Source organism: Podarcis erhardii, assembly GCF_964252035.2.
Source record: "Podarcis erhardii genome assembly, chromosome: 10".
Classification (NCBI taxonomy): Eukaryota; Metazoa; Chordata; class Lepidosauria; order Squamata; family Lacertidae; genus Podarcis; species Podarcis erhardii.
Window position 1 is genome coordinate 66,921,861 of NC_138500.1, and position 17,105 is coordinate 66,938,965.

At 45.4% G+C, this 17,105-nt stretch overlaps 1 protein-coding gene across 5 annotated transcripts in view; it reads right to left on the reverse strand.

Moving 5' to 3' along the window:
* Positions 1-17,105, reverse strand: part of GRAMD4 (GRAM domain containing 4) — a 114,019-nt gene that overhangs the window by 69,404 nt on the left and 27,510 nt on the right. For all 5 annotated transcript variants that reach the window (XM_081877964.1, XM_081877962.1, XM_081877965.1 and 2 more), the window contains exon 2: positions 12,337-12,547. In XM_081877964.1, the coding sequence (XP_081734090.1) occupies positions 12,337-12,547 (211 nt within the window). The remainder of the gene's footprint in view (positions 1-12,336; positions 12,548-17,105) is intronic.

Genomic DNA, 17,105 nt, shown 5'->3' on the forward strand with positions numbered 1-17,105 from the left:
AAAGTTCAGGAGGCAGACAGCATTAACTTACTAGAAAAGAGAGCTATTTTCAAGGAACTGAGAAGCTACATAAAGCGTAAACAAAGGAAAATATATATACACACAAAAACCAGAGGTATGTGTGCAGGTATCTTTGACAAAGTGGATTGCTAAACCGCATGAAATGAGTCGGCAGGGAGCTAATAAACACATCACTGGGTCAAAATTATCAAACTATGTCAGGATGCAGAGTACCACTAAGGACTACTTTTATAGTTGTATATCAGTTATCGTTTGCCCTGCTACAAATGACATTTCTGGATGCGCACCGTCAACACATATTGCTTGGAAGTAAACAAGGTGAGAATAAAATATTTTTTTTAAAAAGAGTGGCTAATTAACTTGGCATTGCCAGAAGACACGCGATGCAACAACATGCTGAAACTAAGCATGTCAGGGGACAGAAGACCCATTGCTTTGCCCATTGAGTTCCATGGAAGGGAGGAAGGTGAGATATCAATGGAATTTTAAAATGGCTCACGGGCATCGCTGTCAATTTACAGATTTGAAAATAAGGGACCAGCAGCCTCGAAAATAAGGGACCAGCAGACAAAATAGGGGATTTTCAGAGCACAGGTATGTTCAACTTCTGAGCCCCTCCGAGCCAAAGGCAGAAAGCCCAGCTAGCAGCCAAACAAAGCCTCAAGCGGTGGTTCCCACAGTGCAGCAACCCGGCAAAGGGGATGCAGCAAGGAAAACCACTGTCACCTCTCCGCTGGGAAGTGCTGAGCAAAGGCGAGTCCCCAGGCAATGCGGCCGATTTGATTGGCACAAGGCATGCAAGCTCCACCCCCCAGTCATTCTTAGACTCCTTATTGGGTGAGCAACGCAGCCAAGCAACACAGTTGGAGCCTCCCTCCTCCCTGGCCGGCAGGGAGGGAGGGAGAGGAGCTGCTTCCTGTGAAACCCGGGAAATTTAAGGGACATCATCAATAAGGGACAGCAGCAGGACAGAGCGCTGGGATAAGGGACTTTCCCGCCAAATAAGGGATGGTTGACAGCTATGCTCACGGGGCAATTTTGTCGCCAGTCAATTATGTAGCTCCCCTCCAAGCCAATTTCTAATCTGTCTTTCCAACACAAGTTTGTGCGATAGCAGCTACGATCGGCTCGCCACCTTCACTCAATAATAGATTCTGAAAACTTTGGCAGAGTCACATGCAAAATTTACAGATGTAAATTATGCACTGCAAAACAATGCAGGCATCAAAAATTATAAAATCCCTGCTGCTGACAACTAGAATGGAAGGTATACACTGGGCATGGAGCAAATCTGAGCAGCAATCTTTAATAACCCAGAACAAGACAAACAGTATTACTTGTGGAACGATGCCAACGTATGCTAAACCAAATGTAGTTAAATAGCATGGCAGGCATGACTAAAATGCTCTCCGTCAGGTATTACTACAATAGCTTCTTTCTGAGCCATTCATCAAGAGCCTGTTCCACAATTTTAAAAGGGTTTTCTGCCATGACACAGTCCCTGAAAAAGTTTCATCCACATCCATCAGAGTTTTCATGAAAAATCAGGGGGGAAAGGAGAAGAATGCAAACTTTTCTCTCTTAAAATTCTTGGCTCCAACGTCTCAAAGCACATCCATGTTTGGGTTCCATCGCAAAGTTTCCCAAAAAGCAAAAATCCCGACGACGTCACCAGAATTTCCCTGCGTACTTTTTACTTTCTAATATTTACACAGGGCACAAAAGGTAGGCTTTTTATTGCTAAACACCAGCTGTGTTGCAAAATATTGTAAACCTCCCTTAAAATGTGCATGCTCCTCTAGGGAAGTCACATGGCAATTAAATATAGCCAAGCTGAACCCAGAGCTAAGTGGCAAGGCTTCAGCCACAGAAGGTTTTCCATTAATCACGACACATTTTGTCAGTGCACACTAAACAGGTTGTGCCTATTTTTGGCATTTAATCTTCACAAAAATTGTACTCGATTTTCCAATACAGTGGTACCTCGGATGACCTACGCTTCAGGTTACATACTCTGCTAACCCAGAAATAGTGCTTCAGGTTAAGAACTTTGCTTCAGGATGAGAACAGAAATCGTGCTCCGGCGGCGCGGCAGCAGCAGGAGGCCCCATTAGCTAAAGTGGTGCTTCAGGTTAAGAACAGTTTCAGGTTAAGTACAGACCTCCGGAACGAATTAAGTACTTAACCCGAGGTACCACTGTATTAGAATAAGAATTTGTAACACCCAATGTGATTACAATATTTTCCATCGACAAGCAACATTGAGCATGCTAACATACTCATTGTCTTTTCAACTGGATCATGTAAGTATATAGTAACTATAAACTACAGTAGTTTTCTTTTTTTTTTTCCAATTATAGCAGTTTTCTAAAAGCAGCTGTTCATCTGCTCACCTGTGGCGAATAATGCTAATGTCTTACAAGGTTGACACGAAACAGTGAGCACACAAGGTCGGCTAATAGTTTCTTTACAAGGCCGTGTAAACTGGTGTTGTAACTACAGACTTGGCCGAAAAACCGGAACCGCAAATTCCTATTTTGCAGGAATCTGTGTTTAAAGCAGCAAGGGTCGAAGAGTCACCTTTAGAAAACTGTGTGCTCTACACAGTAATCTAGAAAGAACTGCATAATGAGATATAATCTCATGAAACTGGATACCATGCAGGTAGCCTACTCAGGTTCCAACATGTATTAACTACGATGAGAACAACTTGCATCTTATAGTTGGGTCTTTATTTCTATCCATGTAATGTACATAGCTATGCACCTGAAATAACATTTCATTTCATCTGTAATGCAAACAACAACATGGCCCTTTGTATCGTGTTTTCTAGATGCAGCAACAGATGAAACAAAAATTGTTTTGAATTATAAATGATCCCAACAATTTGGGGGGGAAATGCACCAACAGTGCATTCCTGTATGTGTCTACACAAAAGCCAGCCCCCTTGGATTCAATGGGATTTACTCCCAGGTAAGTAGGCACATGGAACGTGGGTGGCGCTGTGGGTTAAACCACAGAGCCTAGGACTTGCAGATCAGAAGGTCGGCGGTTCGAATCCCCGCGATGGGGTGAGCTCCCGTTGCTCGGTCCCTGATCCTGCCCACCTAACAGTTCAAAAGCACATCAAAGTGCAAGTAGATAAATAGGTACTGTTCCAGCGGAACAATAAACGGCGTTTCCGTGCGCTGCTCTGGTTCGCCAGAAGCGGCTTAGTCATGCTGGCCACATGACCCGGAAGCTGTACGCCGGCTCCCTTGGCCAATAAAGCGAGATGAGCGCCGCAACCCCAGAGTCGGTCACGACTGGACCTAATGGTCAGGGGTCCCTTTACCTTTAAGTAGGCACAGGATGTCACATGATATGCATCCACACCGGTGGAAGTTGTGGACAATGTACAGTGGTGCCCCGCAAGACGAATGCCTCGCAAGACGGAAAACTCGCTAGACGAAAGAGTTTTCCGTTTTGGAGGTGCTTCGCAAAACGAATTTCCTATGGGCTTGCTTCGCAAGTCAAAAATGTCTTGCGAGTTCCTGCGGGGGGGTTTTCCTCCCCCCCCCCTTTTCTAAGCCGCTAAGCCGCTTATCCGCTAAGCCGATAAACCGCTAAAAGCCGCTAAAAGCCGCTAAACAGCTAATAGCACTAAGCCGCTAAGCCATCAATGGGCTTGCTTCGCAAGACGAAAAAACCGTTAGACGAAGAGAATCGCGGAACGGATTCTTTTCGTCTTGCGAGGCACCACTGTATAGAACTGCGACAAATATATGTTGGAAATGAAAAAGGAAGGAAGGCACCTTTTATCATATGTGGTTGACGTGCAAGGCAGTAAAAGCATTTTGGGAAATGATATACCATATTTTTCCGTGTATAACATGCCCCCTATTTTGGGGGACTCCAAATTAAGAAAATGGGGGGAGATTGCCCATAGTTGTTGAGGTTTTTTTTTAGGGGGGATTGCTGAACATCGCTCACATGCGCACTGGAAAAGCCACTTGCGTGGCGAGTTCCAGCCCCCCCGCCCCCCGTGGAAATAATGACACATGGCACAATTATTAAGGTTAATGGGCTAAATAAGGCCACAACTTTATTGGTTACAGGTGATGAGCGGTATTGGCTTAGGCATTGGTCCTAACCAACCATATCCAACTTCAGCCCGTCCGCTTGAAGTCCGGGAAGGGTTAACTACCAGTAGGGGGAGTCCTGCTGATGCACATCAACTAGGAACTCCCCCAGGGCCACCAATTGGGGGATTCCCTTAGGCCTTCACCTCCATAGGCTTCGAACAGGGCAACGCCCCCCAGAATCCTTTATCGGACTACCCTTCAATATGTGGGGCAGATGATGGCGCTTCCTCCCCTCTTCCATCTACACAGCAATACCAATGCCTAACCACCAATACCAAGAAAGTTGTGACGATTTGCTGCGAGGTAGGCGAAAACCAAGTGGCTGGTGCCAATTTGCCAAGTGGGGAAATTCCTACCAGGCCCCTTAACAGTGACCAACCAAGGTCCATAGCATGGTCAAGGAAGGAAAATCTTATAAGGAGGGTGGGAAAAGCAGGAACAGCTGGCAGGCGGCAAAGAGGGAGATCCCTGGCCGCGTCCTGGTTTAAATAAGGCAGGCCACACCCCCAGAGCCAGCCAATTAGCTGGCCAAGAGGTGACGCGGCTGGGAATCCCCTCCAATCGCGCGGGGGCTGGGGCCATGAAGCCCGCAACTCCACCTCCTCCAAATGGCAGAGTGGCTCTATCGTCTGTCCCCAAGCCGGTGGAAGCCAACAACCGCCCGCCCAATTGACGCAGCAACAACCAATCAAGAACAGTCTTTGCCGCCAATAACACGCCCAATAGTCGCTGACAATCTCCAGCTCGCAGCAGCAACCAATCCCATGTCCCCTCAATGCGCTACCCGTGTGTAAGACAACCCCCAATTTTCAATGTAATTCTTTAAGAAAAACACATCGTCTTATACACAGAAAAGTATGGTATGAAACAAAAAAAAATGTTTCGAATAACGTTTGTAAAAAAAACAGAAGTGTTTTTATTAGGTCTTATAGGTGCAGAAATACCAAAGGAGCAGAAAAGACTATTTGTGACAGCGGCGTGGATTCTTCTAGCCCAGAGATGGAAAGAAGAAAAGTTCCCAATAAAAACGAAGGGTTAATGAAGATGATGGACTACTCCAAAATGGCAAAAATGACCGGGAGGATCAGAAACCAGGAAGATAAGAACTTTAATAAGGAATGGGAGGAATTTATAAGTTATCTTGGAGAACACTGCAAACAACTGAAAACATTGGCAGGTTTGTTATAACACTTGTAATGTAACAAGAACTATGGTAAAAGTAGTGTTTTAAGGAAAAATGGAAGAAGTTATAAGTTGCAAATGAAAAAGAATAATAATGGAACCCATGAAGGGGGGGGAGGAAAGTCTAAGGATTTTGTTTAAGATTATGATTGATATTTCAATGCAGATATTATCCGTAAAACTGAATAAAAAAAATATGAAAAAGGAAAAAGAAATTTGTGGACATAACCAGGAAGTAAGGTAGGAGTAGCTGCAGGACAGCAGAAACTAACCATACTATTGGAGGAAACATGCCTTGTTAAGAAGGATTAGAAAAGCCATCTTAAAAAACAGGTCAATTGGCAGCTCTTAGGCATGGTGGCTAAACGAACCTCCATTCTCAGAAGCAATCGTAAAATCAGAATTATGGAACGGGAGCCTATGAACTAGGTCAGTGTTTCCCAACCTTGGGTCTCCAGCTGCTGTTGGACTACAATTCCCATCATCCCTGACCATTGGTCTTGCTAGCAAGGGATGATGGGAGTTGTAGTCCAAAAACAGCTGGAGACTCAAGGTTGGGAAACACTGAACTAGGTTATATTAAATGACCAGGGAGAAAAAATAAGATTATCAGACCTATAGGACTATAAGTTTATAAGTGGACGGTCAATTGATATTTGGAAAGCAAACTTGGTTTGAACCCCTCAGGAGCTCCTTTGCACTACAGGTGAACTGAAATGGTTGCGACTCAGCTGCCTTGAGCTGCGTTTTAATTCACAAGTCAAGGTCACGCAGTGAAGTCAATATAACAGCTCTAGAATCCACTCTTTTTTTTGTGGCATGGCACAGAGCAGGTTATTTTTAACTCAAGAGGCTGGAACAAGCAAGTCTACAACACTTGTGAGTTGTACTCCTGTACAACTCCTGTGTGAGTGTCTGGAGGCGGTTGGAGGATGGATGGCGGCTAACAGATTGAGATTGAATCCTGACAAGACAGAAGTACTGTTTCTGGGGGACAGGAGGCGGGCAGGTTTGGAGGACTCCCTGGTCCTGAATGGGGTACCTGTGCCCCTGAAGGACCAGGTGTGCAGCCTGGGAGTCATTTTGGACTCACAGCTGTCCATGGAGGCACAAGTTAAATCCGTGTCCAGGGCAGCTGTGTACCAGCTCCATCTGGTACGCAGGCTGAGACCCTATCTGCCTGTGGACTGCCTCGCCAGAGTGGTGCATGCTCTGGTTATCTCCCGCTTGGACTACTGCAATGCACTCTACGTGGGGCTACCTTTGAAGGTGACCCGGAAACTACAACTAATCCAGAACGCAGCAGCCAGACTGGTGACAGGGAGCGGCCGCCGAGACCATATAACACCGGTCTTGAAAGACCTACATTGGCTCCCAGTACGTTTCCGAGCACAATTCAAAGTGTTGGTGCTGACCTTTAAAGCCCTAAACGGCCTCGGTCCAGTATACCTGAAGGAGCGTCTCCACCCCCATCGTTCTACCCGGACACTGAGGTCCAGCACCGAGGGCCTTCTGGCGGTTCCCTCACTGCGAGAAGTCAAGTTACAGGGAACCAGGCAGAGGGCCTTCTCGGTAGTGGCGCCCTCCCTGTGGAATGCCCTCCCACCAGATGTCAAAGAGAACAACAACTACCAGACTTTTAGAAGACATCTGAAGGCAGCCCTGTTTAGGGATGCTTTTAATGTTTGATGTATCATAGTATTTTAATATTCTTTTGGAAGCCGCCCAGAGTGGCTGGGGAGGCCCAGCCAGATGGGCGGGGTATAAATAATAAATTATTATTATTATTATTATTACTTGAGAAGGGGCCATCAGCAGCCACCAATATCTGCTCATTGCATTCACCACGTTGCAAGTCGCTGACTTTATTGAGTTAGTGAACTTCAAGGGCCTCCAGCAATTCCAGACTTAAGACCCACCTTCAACACAAGGTCCCTTTTAATCTACCATGCATTGTCCTTCACTTTACTACATCTGTTTGTCGAGATCTGTCCTTCTACAGAGCTGAATTTATAGAAGCTGCCAGTCGCAGAAGTTTGATGTCTAAACTTGGGTGCGTGGAGCCTCTCTGTATTAACTTGTGGCCAAAACAATGGAGGCGTGAAAGACCCAGAACCAGATCGCCTAACGTTTTTGACATGAAAGCTGCCCTAGAAACCTTCCCGTTTGATCATAGGAAAAGTAGGTATAGGGACTTCCCTGAGCTCTAGTGCCTCTCCAGCCCCAGGTACTGACCCCCGAGATAGAAAACATACAGACTCTTAAGGGGAGATTTATGTCAGAAAAATGGTGCAAGGAGGAGGGTTAAATCTACCACTCCCAGTGCATATATGCTCTGATCCCATTCAAAAAACCTTTGTAGTTGCTTTTAAGTACCGGTAATAATGAAAACTATGGAAAATCCAGCCAGGGGTTGCCTAGGCCAGTGATGGCCAACAGGCAGATTGTGAGCTACTGGTAGATCATGGGTTGCCTGTGGTAGATTGTGGGATCTACCCCTCCCTCCCCCACCCCTCAACAACTTTGGTCAATCCAGTGGGTACATCACCGCCAGTTATTTTATAGTGGGAGAAGATAGCAGACTCTTGGAAGTTGGACCAGCCTGACGTAGGTCTTTCTTATCTACTTCATTCCTCAGTGGGGAAAATGCACTCTGCAGCCAATCAGGGTGATTTTTAATATACTCTTGTTATATTCCAGGGCTGCCCTGGTTCCCTGTGGCTTCTTCTACATTGGACATCATCATTATTATTACTATTACTACTACTACTATTATTATTATTATTATTATTATTATTTCCTGTGAAGCATCTCAAAGCAATTTCATAATGCAACAGAAACATATATAAAATAAAACAATTGCATCTTTAAAACCACTTAAAAGCAATTTCGAATCCATCACAGATACTTGAGTAGGATAAGAATCTCCACGGAGATGGCTTTCGACAGGCACCGAAAGGACAGGGAAGATGGCACCTGCTTGATCTGTAACAGAAGACCCGTTCCATAGGGTGGGTGCTGACACACTAATGGTCCGTCATGTGGAGAACTCCAGGCAAGATGGCGCCTGAATGAAGCCCTCTCCTGCAGAGCAAAGTGTTTGGTTGGGGATATAAAGGAAGGAGACGAGCTTTCATTTATGCTGGTTCCAAGTTGAAGAGGGCTTTGTACATGAATCAATCCGTGTTGGGAAAAGGGACCCTGTCAGATCTTGGAGAGCTGTAGCAAGCAGGGTGGATTTGATTTAAGTCGAATCATTTTAAATCACTAGTCAGTAAGATCTGATTTAAATAATTTTTTCCCCGCAGAAAGACTCATTCTTGCTGGTAGCCTCTTAATATTTGCAACCAGATGAAGGTTTCCTTTTTGGAATAATAAATTTTCAGAGTAATTTTTACAGTTATATCAAAAATTACTGATTTGGTTATAATATTAGAAATACATAGACCGATAATTATGAAATGATGGCGAGGTTTAGTAAGTTAACTGTTGATATTTGGACAACTTTTCTGCTGTACTTTATTGGAAGGAGAAAAGTGATCATTTCCTTAATAACAATTTAATCAATTTATTTAACTAAAACAATAACATTATAGCATATATATCCATGTTTGTTAACTGATAAACGTTTTTTGTTTTTTTGTTTTTTTAAAAAAGACTGAGTTTTAGCACACATGAAAAACTTAAACAAATACTTATTTCGTGATGGACTATAATATAACTTAAAATAGAAAACTATCTTTAGAAAGATTTTTCCTCCAAAATCATTTTATTTTAAAAATCCAATTTAAATTATAAAAAATATGATTCAAATAAAAAAAATCTTATTAATTTTTTTTAAATATGATTTTTAATTTTTTAAAAATCCATTTATTTTTATCCAGCCCTGGTAGCGAATCAGAGTAGGCAGCACACAGCTAGGCCAACCAAAAGCTAAGCTTTTCCTCTCCCCCATCTTTCCGTCATTCTTTCCCCCTCTTTTCCCTCTTCCTCCAGAAGAGGATTACACAGCACCACTAGGATAAGCCGCCTCAAATAAGGTCATGGCACAGTTGCTGTTGTCAAAATCTTGAAGGCTAAAGGCAACTAGGTTGGGCTCTGATCAACAGCACCCAAATTGATAGCCATTCATTCCCAATCTGTCGTCCTGCCTACACTGTCAGTCGCTGCCCGAATTGACATGCCAACCCGCCCGTCTTAAAATACTGGGTTAGTTACAGGGTAGTCACATGGGTAGTCACATGGGTAGCAGGCCGTTTGTATAAGCTGAACACACAACACGCCAGCCCCAGGGATTAGATACCGGCAGGAGCATCTAAAACAAAAGCTGGTGCTGCGGAAGAAGCCAGAAGACCATCTTGGCTCCGAGACCTGCTCCCTGCCTTGCTGGGACTGACTCCAGCTGCAAAAAACTGAGGCCGCCAAACAGACTTTGGGGCTGGGGTGTTCTTTTGGGAGTGCTGTTAATCGATACTAACTTTTTGTATTTTTATTTTTAGATCTAATTACGATTTATGTGGAAATGGTTCAATTTGGTTGTGCACTTTTCGATATGTTTTATTTATTCTTTACGACTACAGTGGTACCTCGGGTTAAGTACTTAATTCGTTCCGGAGGTCCGTTCTTAACCTGAAACTGTTCTTAACCTGAAGCACCACTTTAGCCAATGGGGCCTCCTGCTGCCGCAGCGCTGCCAGACCACGATTTCCGTTCTCATCCTGAAGCAAAGTTCTTAACCCGAGGTACTACTTCTAGGTTAGCAGAGTCTGTAACCTGAAGCGTATGTAACCTGAGGTGTATGTAACCCGAGGTACCACTGTACTTGTGTTATGTTTGTAATTATGTACAGTGGTACCTTGGTTCCTGAACTTAATCCATGCCAGAAGTCCATTCTTAAACCAAAGCGTTCTTAAACCAAGGCGTGCTTTCCCATAGCAGCGGGGGACTCAATGTACAAATGGAACGCACTCAACAGGAAGCTAAACATGTTCTGCTTCCAAGGCAAAGTTCACAAACCAAAACACCTACTTCTGGGTTTGCAGCGTTCTTAGTCCAAGTTGTTCATAAACTAAGCTGTTCTTAAACTAAGGTACCAGTGTAGATATTTTTATGTAAGAGGTCTTGAGCATGGTTTTAATTCTTTGAAAGGCAGCAAATGATAAAATGATGACAATAATGAAAACAACGGATCAGATTTAACTCCACTTCCCAGTGGCCTGGTTCAGATATAACCCTGAAATTTACAACCTTCTCTGATTAGGATTTCAAATGTCTAATGAATTCATAGTTAAGCTCAGAGGATAGGTACACAGAGACATGAGTGACAGTTATTTCTCACCCTGCAGACAAGGAGGCAGAAGAGGGAAGTAAATTGCCTTCACCATGGACCACTTTGGTCCAGAAGTAGTACTGAACAATGGTTGACAAAACTCAAAAAAGCTCTTGAAACATTTCACATCCTCATTTGTGGCTAATTTTTAACTATGGGTTAAATGTGGGGGGGGGATCTGCGGCCCTCCAGATGTTGTTGAGCCACAAATTTCTTTTTCTCTGATCACTGCTGGTTGCCGGGGCTGATTGGAGCTGGGAATTTAACAATAATGGGAAAAACCACAGGTTCCTCATCACTGGATTAGACATTCAGATATGATCCTTCCAGAAAACCAACCACAGTTAAAGCATTAAGTGTGCATGGGACTAATAAGAAAAACCAAATGAAGCATAATTTTCGCGTTACAAACACTTAAAATGTTTTTCAAAATAAGAAAGTGACCACACACAGACACACATCATTAGCGCTAGACAAAAATTCCTCGATTACATCCTTTGCTCTCTTTCCAACCGAACTGCCGTTGAGCAAATCTCTATTTTGCTGGCTAGAAATAATGTATTTATTACTACATGGGTTGCAAAAATTGCCTTGGCTGCAAGTAAGTTGAGAGCTAAGCACCAAGACAAGTATCATAAGGGGGAGTGTGGGATGTGGGAGTGCTTAACTTATGTAGGTGTGATTTTTGCATTTTTGTGTGCTTGCTTTGCTGTTCAGTTTTAAATCAATTGTTTGTATCCTACGCATCGTGACCAATTGTGACAGCTTATAAAGGTAAAGGTAGAGGGACCCCTGACCATTAGGTCCAGTCGTGACCGACTCTGGGGTTGCGGCACTCATCTCAATTTATTGGCTGAGGGAGCCGGCATACAGTTTCCGGGTCATGTGGTCAACATGACTAAGCCGCTTCTGGCGAACCAGAGCAGTGCACGGAAACTCCATTTACCTTCCCGCCAGAGCGGTACCTATTTATCTACTTGCACTTTGACATGCTTTCGAACTGCTAGATTGGCAGGAATAGGGCTCACCCCGTCGCGGGGATTCGAACCGCCGACCTTCTGATCGGCAGGTTCTAGGTTCTGTGGTTTAACCCACAGCGCCACCCATGTGACAGCTTATAAAGGTAAAGGTACCCCTGCCCGTACGGGCCAGTCTTGACAGACTCTGGGGTTGTGCGCCCATCTCACTTAAGAGGCCAGGGGCCAGCGCTGTCCGGAGACACTTCCGGGTCACGTGGCCAGCGTGACAAAGCTGCATCTGGCGAGCCAGAGCCGCACACGGAAACGCCGTTTACCTTCCCGCTGGTAAGCAGTCCCTATTTATCTACTTGCACCCGGAGGTGCTTTCGAACTGCTAGGTTGGCAGGCGCTGGGACCGAGCAGCGGGAGCGCACCCCGCCGCAGGGATTCGAACCGCCGACCTTTCGATCGGCAAGTCCTAGGCGCTGAGGCTTTAACCCACAGCGCCACCTGCGTCCCGTGACAGCTTATAGTTTTTAGCAATAAAGATTCATTCAGCCAGGAGTGCCATCTTGGCCCCGGGGCCATGGGCGCCATGCAGCGTTCATGGCCCTGGCACAGAATTTTGTGGGTGTCTGGCCCCTCCATGGGGAATTTTGTGGGTGCTCGGGCACCCAGGGAGTTGGCACGTATGTCAATAGAAAATAGAACAGATACTTACAGGGTCTCTCAATTCATCGCTGTCTTTGCCTGTCGTACGAGGTATTTTCATAGGAATTTCATCTCCACATTCAGTGTCGGAAGCATTAGGAGACTCTGCTAAATCGAGGAACTCATCTCTCTTGTGACCTCTGAACCTTATTTTGTCTAACCTCTTTAGCATGTTCAGCACTGCTCCTTTCTGCTTTATCTTAACATGACGGTTGGAGTCCCTGCAAAACACAAAGGGGAGCGGCAGAGACAAGAGAAAGATTATTTTCGGGGGACATGCATGATAAACATTATAATTATACAGAGTGCTCTTATAATCACATATTGAACGCTTGCGGCAGAAAAAGTAATCCCGTTTTCAAAAGAAAGAAAAAACACTCTAGCTTACGTTTCAAAATCCTTTTTAAAATAAAAAAGTGACTATTAATAGAGAAAGCATTTTATGGAATAATCATTTCCACCAGACGGACAATATGAGAGCACTGAGGAATAGAACATCACAAAGTTTTGTGTCATTTGCTCGTGGAGCAAAATCCTTACCAATTCTACATTTCAGAGAGGTTGACAAAATAAAATTGTTATTTAGGAAACAGAGCTGTGCAAATCAGCTGGGAAACACTGGGTTCAAATTTCAACAGTAATGAACTCAATCCTGGGACTTTGAATACAGAGATGATGTATTCAACCTTACGGGCTACTTGGTAAAGTTTACTGGGATAATGTATGTGGAGTTATTTGATGACCTGAACAAGCTATATATAAATACAAATCGTTTTTAAACTGCTTCCCCCCAAAAAATGGCAGCAAGGAAGCCGGAAAGCTTAGGAAGCAATAACCCTGATACATACTGAATCCTAATAGAGTCGTACCTTGGATCCCGAACGCCTTGCGAGTTGAACATTTTGGCTCCTGAACGCCACAAACCCAGAAGTGAGTGTTCCGGTGGTGAACATTCTTTGGAACACAAACGTCCAACACGGCTTCCGATTGGCTGTAGGAGCTTCCTGCAACAAATCGGAAGCCATGCCTTGATCTCCAAACGTTTTGGAAGTCAAATAGACTTCCGGAATGGATTCTGTTCGACTTCCGAGGTATCACTGTATTACTAAGCCAGTATGACCTAGAGTGAAACGTTAACAATTAGCAATGCGCTGGATCGGTAATATTCCCTTGAAACTAGTTAATGCGTTGGAAATACAGTGAGAAGCGTCCCCACCAGTAGCCATTGCAACCTCTTATATTAAAATTGTTAATTGCAACATCTTATATTAAAATTGTTAAGAAAGGAAATTAACGCAAATCAGGAGTGGCTGTTGCACATTTACAGATCTGTGCAAATGTTTTTGCTGTGTCCACGTTGGGGAACAATTCCCACACTCCCCAACTTACATAAACACACACATGCAAACTCTTGTTACCACAGCATTCCTATTACCACAGCCACACCATACAGAGAAACTCTCCAGGCCCTAATGGTGACTTCATCCTGTCTGCCAACTGTGTTCACAGATTCTTGGAAGGGGAAGATTTGAGATTCGAAGAAACAATGCAGAAGTCAACAGATGGAAAAGTCTGCCTTGCAACATAACCACGGAGAAGCTCGCAAGCCGATTCCGTCAGGCTAAATTTGCGCTTCTCCTTCTGGAAGCGGAAACCACACCAAGATTACAACACTTTTGGTGTAAAGGAAATCTGTGCACACTTTAGCTCAGAGGTTTTTAACCTTTCTGAGTCCATGGGTCCCTTGAGCAACTATATTCTGGGGGGCTCAGGAGCCCAGTTACGCCACCCCTTGCCTGCAGAGCTGGCAGCCTCTCACGCTTTTTTGAACACGATCCCTTGTGGAGTTTTCCTTCAGCCTCCTCTCCAATCCCCTCTCCTTGGGAGTCCTCTGGGCAGCCGCTGCCACTGTCCTTGGTCTCTGAGCTGCATCGCCCTCACACTGCCCCACAGGGACCTGGGACTCGTCTGTCCATTCCCAACGGCAAGGGATGGTGGACTGGCTGGGCTCCTTTGCCCGCTTGCTTGCTTACTCCAAGGCCGCCTTAGTTCCTGGCAACCAGCACCCCCTGGGCAGCCCCAGAGGCACCATTCCCCTGGGGAGCTTGCACAAACAGTTGTGCAAGTCATTGGGAGTTGAGACACGAGAGGGCATCAGAGGACGGAAGGAAGGAAAGGGGCACAGAGGCCACGGTTGCCCGCGGCATCCCTGACCATCATTTCAGGTGCCCCAGGGTATCACAGCACACTGGTTGAAAACCGCTGCTTTAGCTGGTTAACATGAAAGGTCCAAAGGTCGCAGCATGAGCACCGAGGAAGGAAACATGAACACCAACATGAAACGCAACAGCCACAACTGATAAAGTTGATTGGAGAGGAAACAGAAGATAACTAAAAGTTAAAATTGTGGCTCAAAAACTACACGTTCTGGCAACTAGCTTCTGCTTAAAACCAGGTCTGACACAATATATATATATAAAGGAAAGCGGGTTCCAATATTTAGACCAGGGGTCAGCAAACTTTTTCAGCAGGGGGCTGGTCCACTATCCCTCAGACCTTTTGGGCCACACTGTATTTTGAAAAAAATATATATGAATGAATTCCTAGGTCCCACAAATAACCCAGAGATGCATTTTAAATAATAATAATAATAATAGTAATAATAATTTATTATTTGTACCCTGCCCATCTGGCTGGGCTTCCATAGAAACCAAAAACACACTAAAATATCACAGATTAAAAACTTCCCTAAACAGGGCTGCCTTAAGATGTCTTCTGAATGTCAGGTAGTTATTTATCGCTTTGACATCTGATGGGAGCGCGTTCCACAGGGCAGGCGCCACTACCGAGAAGGCCCTCTGCCTGGTTCCCTGTAGCTTTGCTTCTCGCAATGAGGGAACTGCCAGAAGGCCCTCAGTGCTGGACCTCAGCGTCCGAGCAGAACGATGGGGGTGGAGACGCTCCTTCAGGTATACTGGGCCGAGGCCGTTAAGGGCTTTAAAGGTCAACACCAGCACTTTGAATTGTGCTCGGAAACGTACTGGGAGCCAATGTAGGTCTTTCAAGACCGGTGTTATGTTATGTAGTCTCGGCGGCCGCCCGCAGTCACCAGTTTGGCCGCTGCATTCTAGATTAGTTGTAGTTTCCGAGTCACCTTCAAAGGTAGCCCCACGTAGAGCGCATTGCAGTAGTCCAAGCGGGAGATAACTAGAGCATGCACCACTCTGGCGAGACAGTCCGCGGGCAGGTAGGGTCTCAGCCTGCGTACCAGGTGGAGTTGGTAGACAGCTGCCCTGGATACAGAATTGACCTGCGCCTCCATGGACAGCTGTGAGTCCAGAATGACTCCCAGGCTGCGCACCTGGTCCTTCAGGGGCACAGTTACCCTATTCAGGACCAGGGAGTCCTCCACACCAGCCCGCCCCCTGTCCCCCAAGAACAGTACTTGTGTCTTGTCAGGATTCAACCTCAATCCATTAGCCGCCATCCATCCTCCAACCGCCTCCAGGCACTCACACAGGACCTTCACCGCCTTCACTGGTTCTGATTTGAAAGAGAGGTAGAGCTGGGTATCATCTGCATATTGATTGACACCCAGTCCAAACCCCCTGATGATCTCTCCCAGCGGCTTCATATAGATGTTAAAAAGCATGGGGGAGAGGACGGAACCCTGAGGCACCCCACAAGTGAGGGCCCAATAAAAGCACACATTCTACTCATGTAAAAACACGCTGATTCCCAGACCATCCGTGGGCCGGATTTAGAAGGCGATTGGGCCAGATCCAGCCCCTGGGCCTTAGTTTGCCTACCTATGATTTAGACTATTAAATGAGGCATATTGATAATTGGGGCTGCATCTGCTACCAGTGTCGAAGCAATGATTCTTCAACATCAACTTTGTTGGACTGGTTGTGTTGTTCGGATGCCTGATGATCATCTTCCAAAGCCACTACTCTATTCCGAACTTAAAAATGGAAAGCGTAATGCTGGTGTTCAACAAAAGAGGTCCAAAGACTTTCTCTAGGCAAATCTAAACAAATGTAGTACAAACAACGACAACTGGGAAACACTGGCCTGCAAGCGCTCCAATTGGAGAACAGCCTTTATCAAAGGTGTCATGGGTTTTGAAAATGCTCAAACTCAGGACGCAAGGGAGAAACGTGCTAAGAGGAAGGCACGATTGTCAAAACCTCACTGTGATCAACTCCCGCCTGGAAACCTATGTGTCCGCTGTGGGAGGGACGTGTGGATCCAGAACTGGCCTCCACAGTCACTTACGGACTCACTGTTAAGGCTATGTTCATGGAAGACAATCTTACCTGGCTACAAGTGACCGTCAAAGAAGAAGAAGCATCTGCTATTGACCACTCCATAGCGTCAGCCTGGAAACGTTTTCTCCCAGTGGAGTTGCCTACACTTATCGAATGAATGCTGAGGAGAGAAGCATCCTAGGAGTTATGCCATGGGGAGAGAAGCCTTGCTCTACATCTGGCACCCACATTTTAAGACCTTATGAGGACTGGTTGAAGGAGCTGGCTATGTTTAGCCTGGGAGAGGAAACTGAGAGGAGATATGAGAGCCATCTTCAAATATCTCAAGGGCTGTCACATGGAAGATGGAGCAAGCTTGTTTTCTCCTGCTCTGGAGGACAGGACTCAAACCAAGGGCTTCAAGCTACAAGAAAGGAGATTCTGACTACACATCAGAAAGCACTTTCTCACGGTAAGAGCTGTTTGACAGTGGAACAGTCTCCCTCTGGAGGTGGTGGACTCTCCTTCC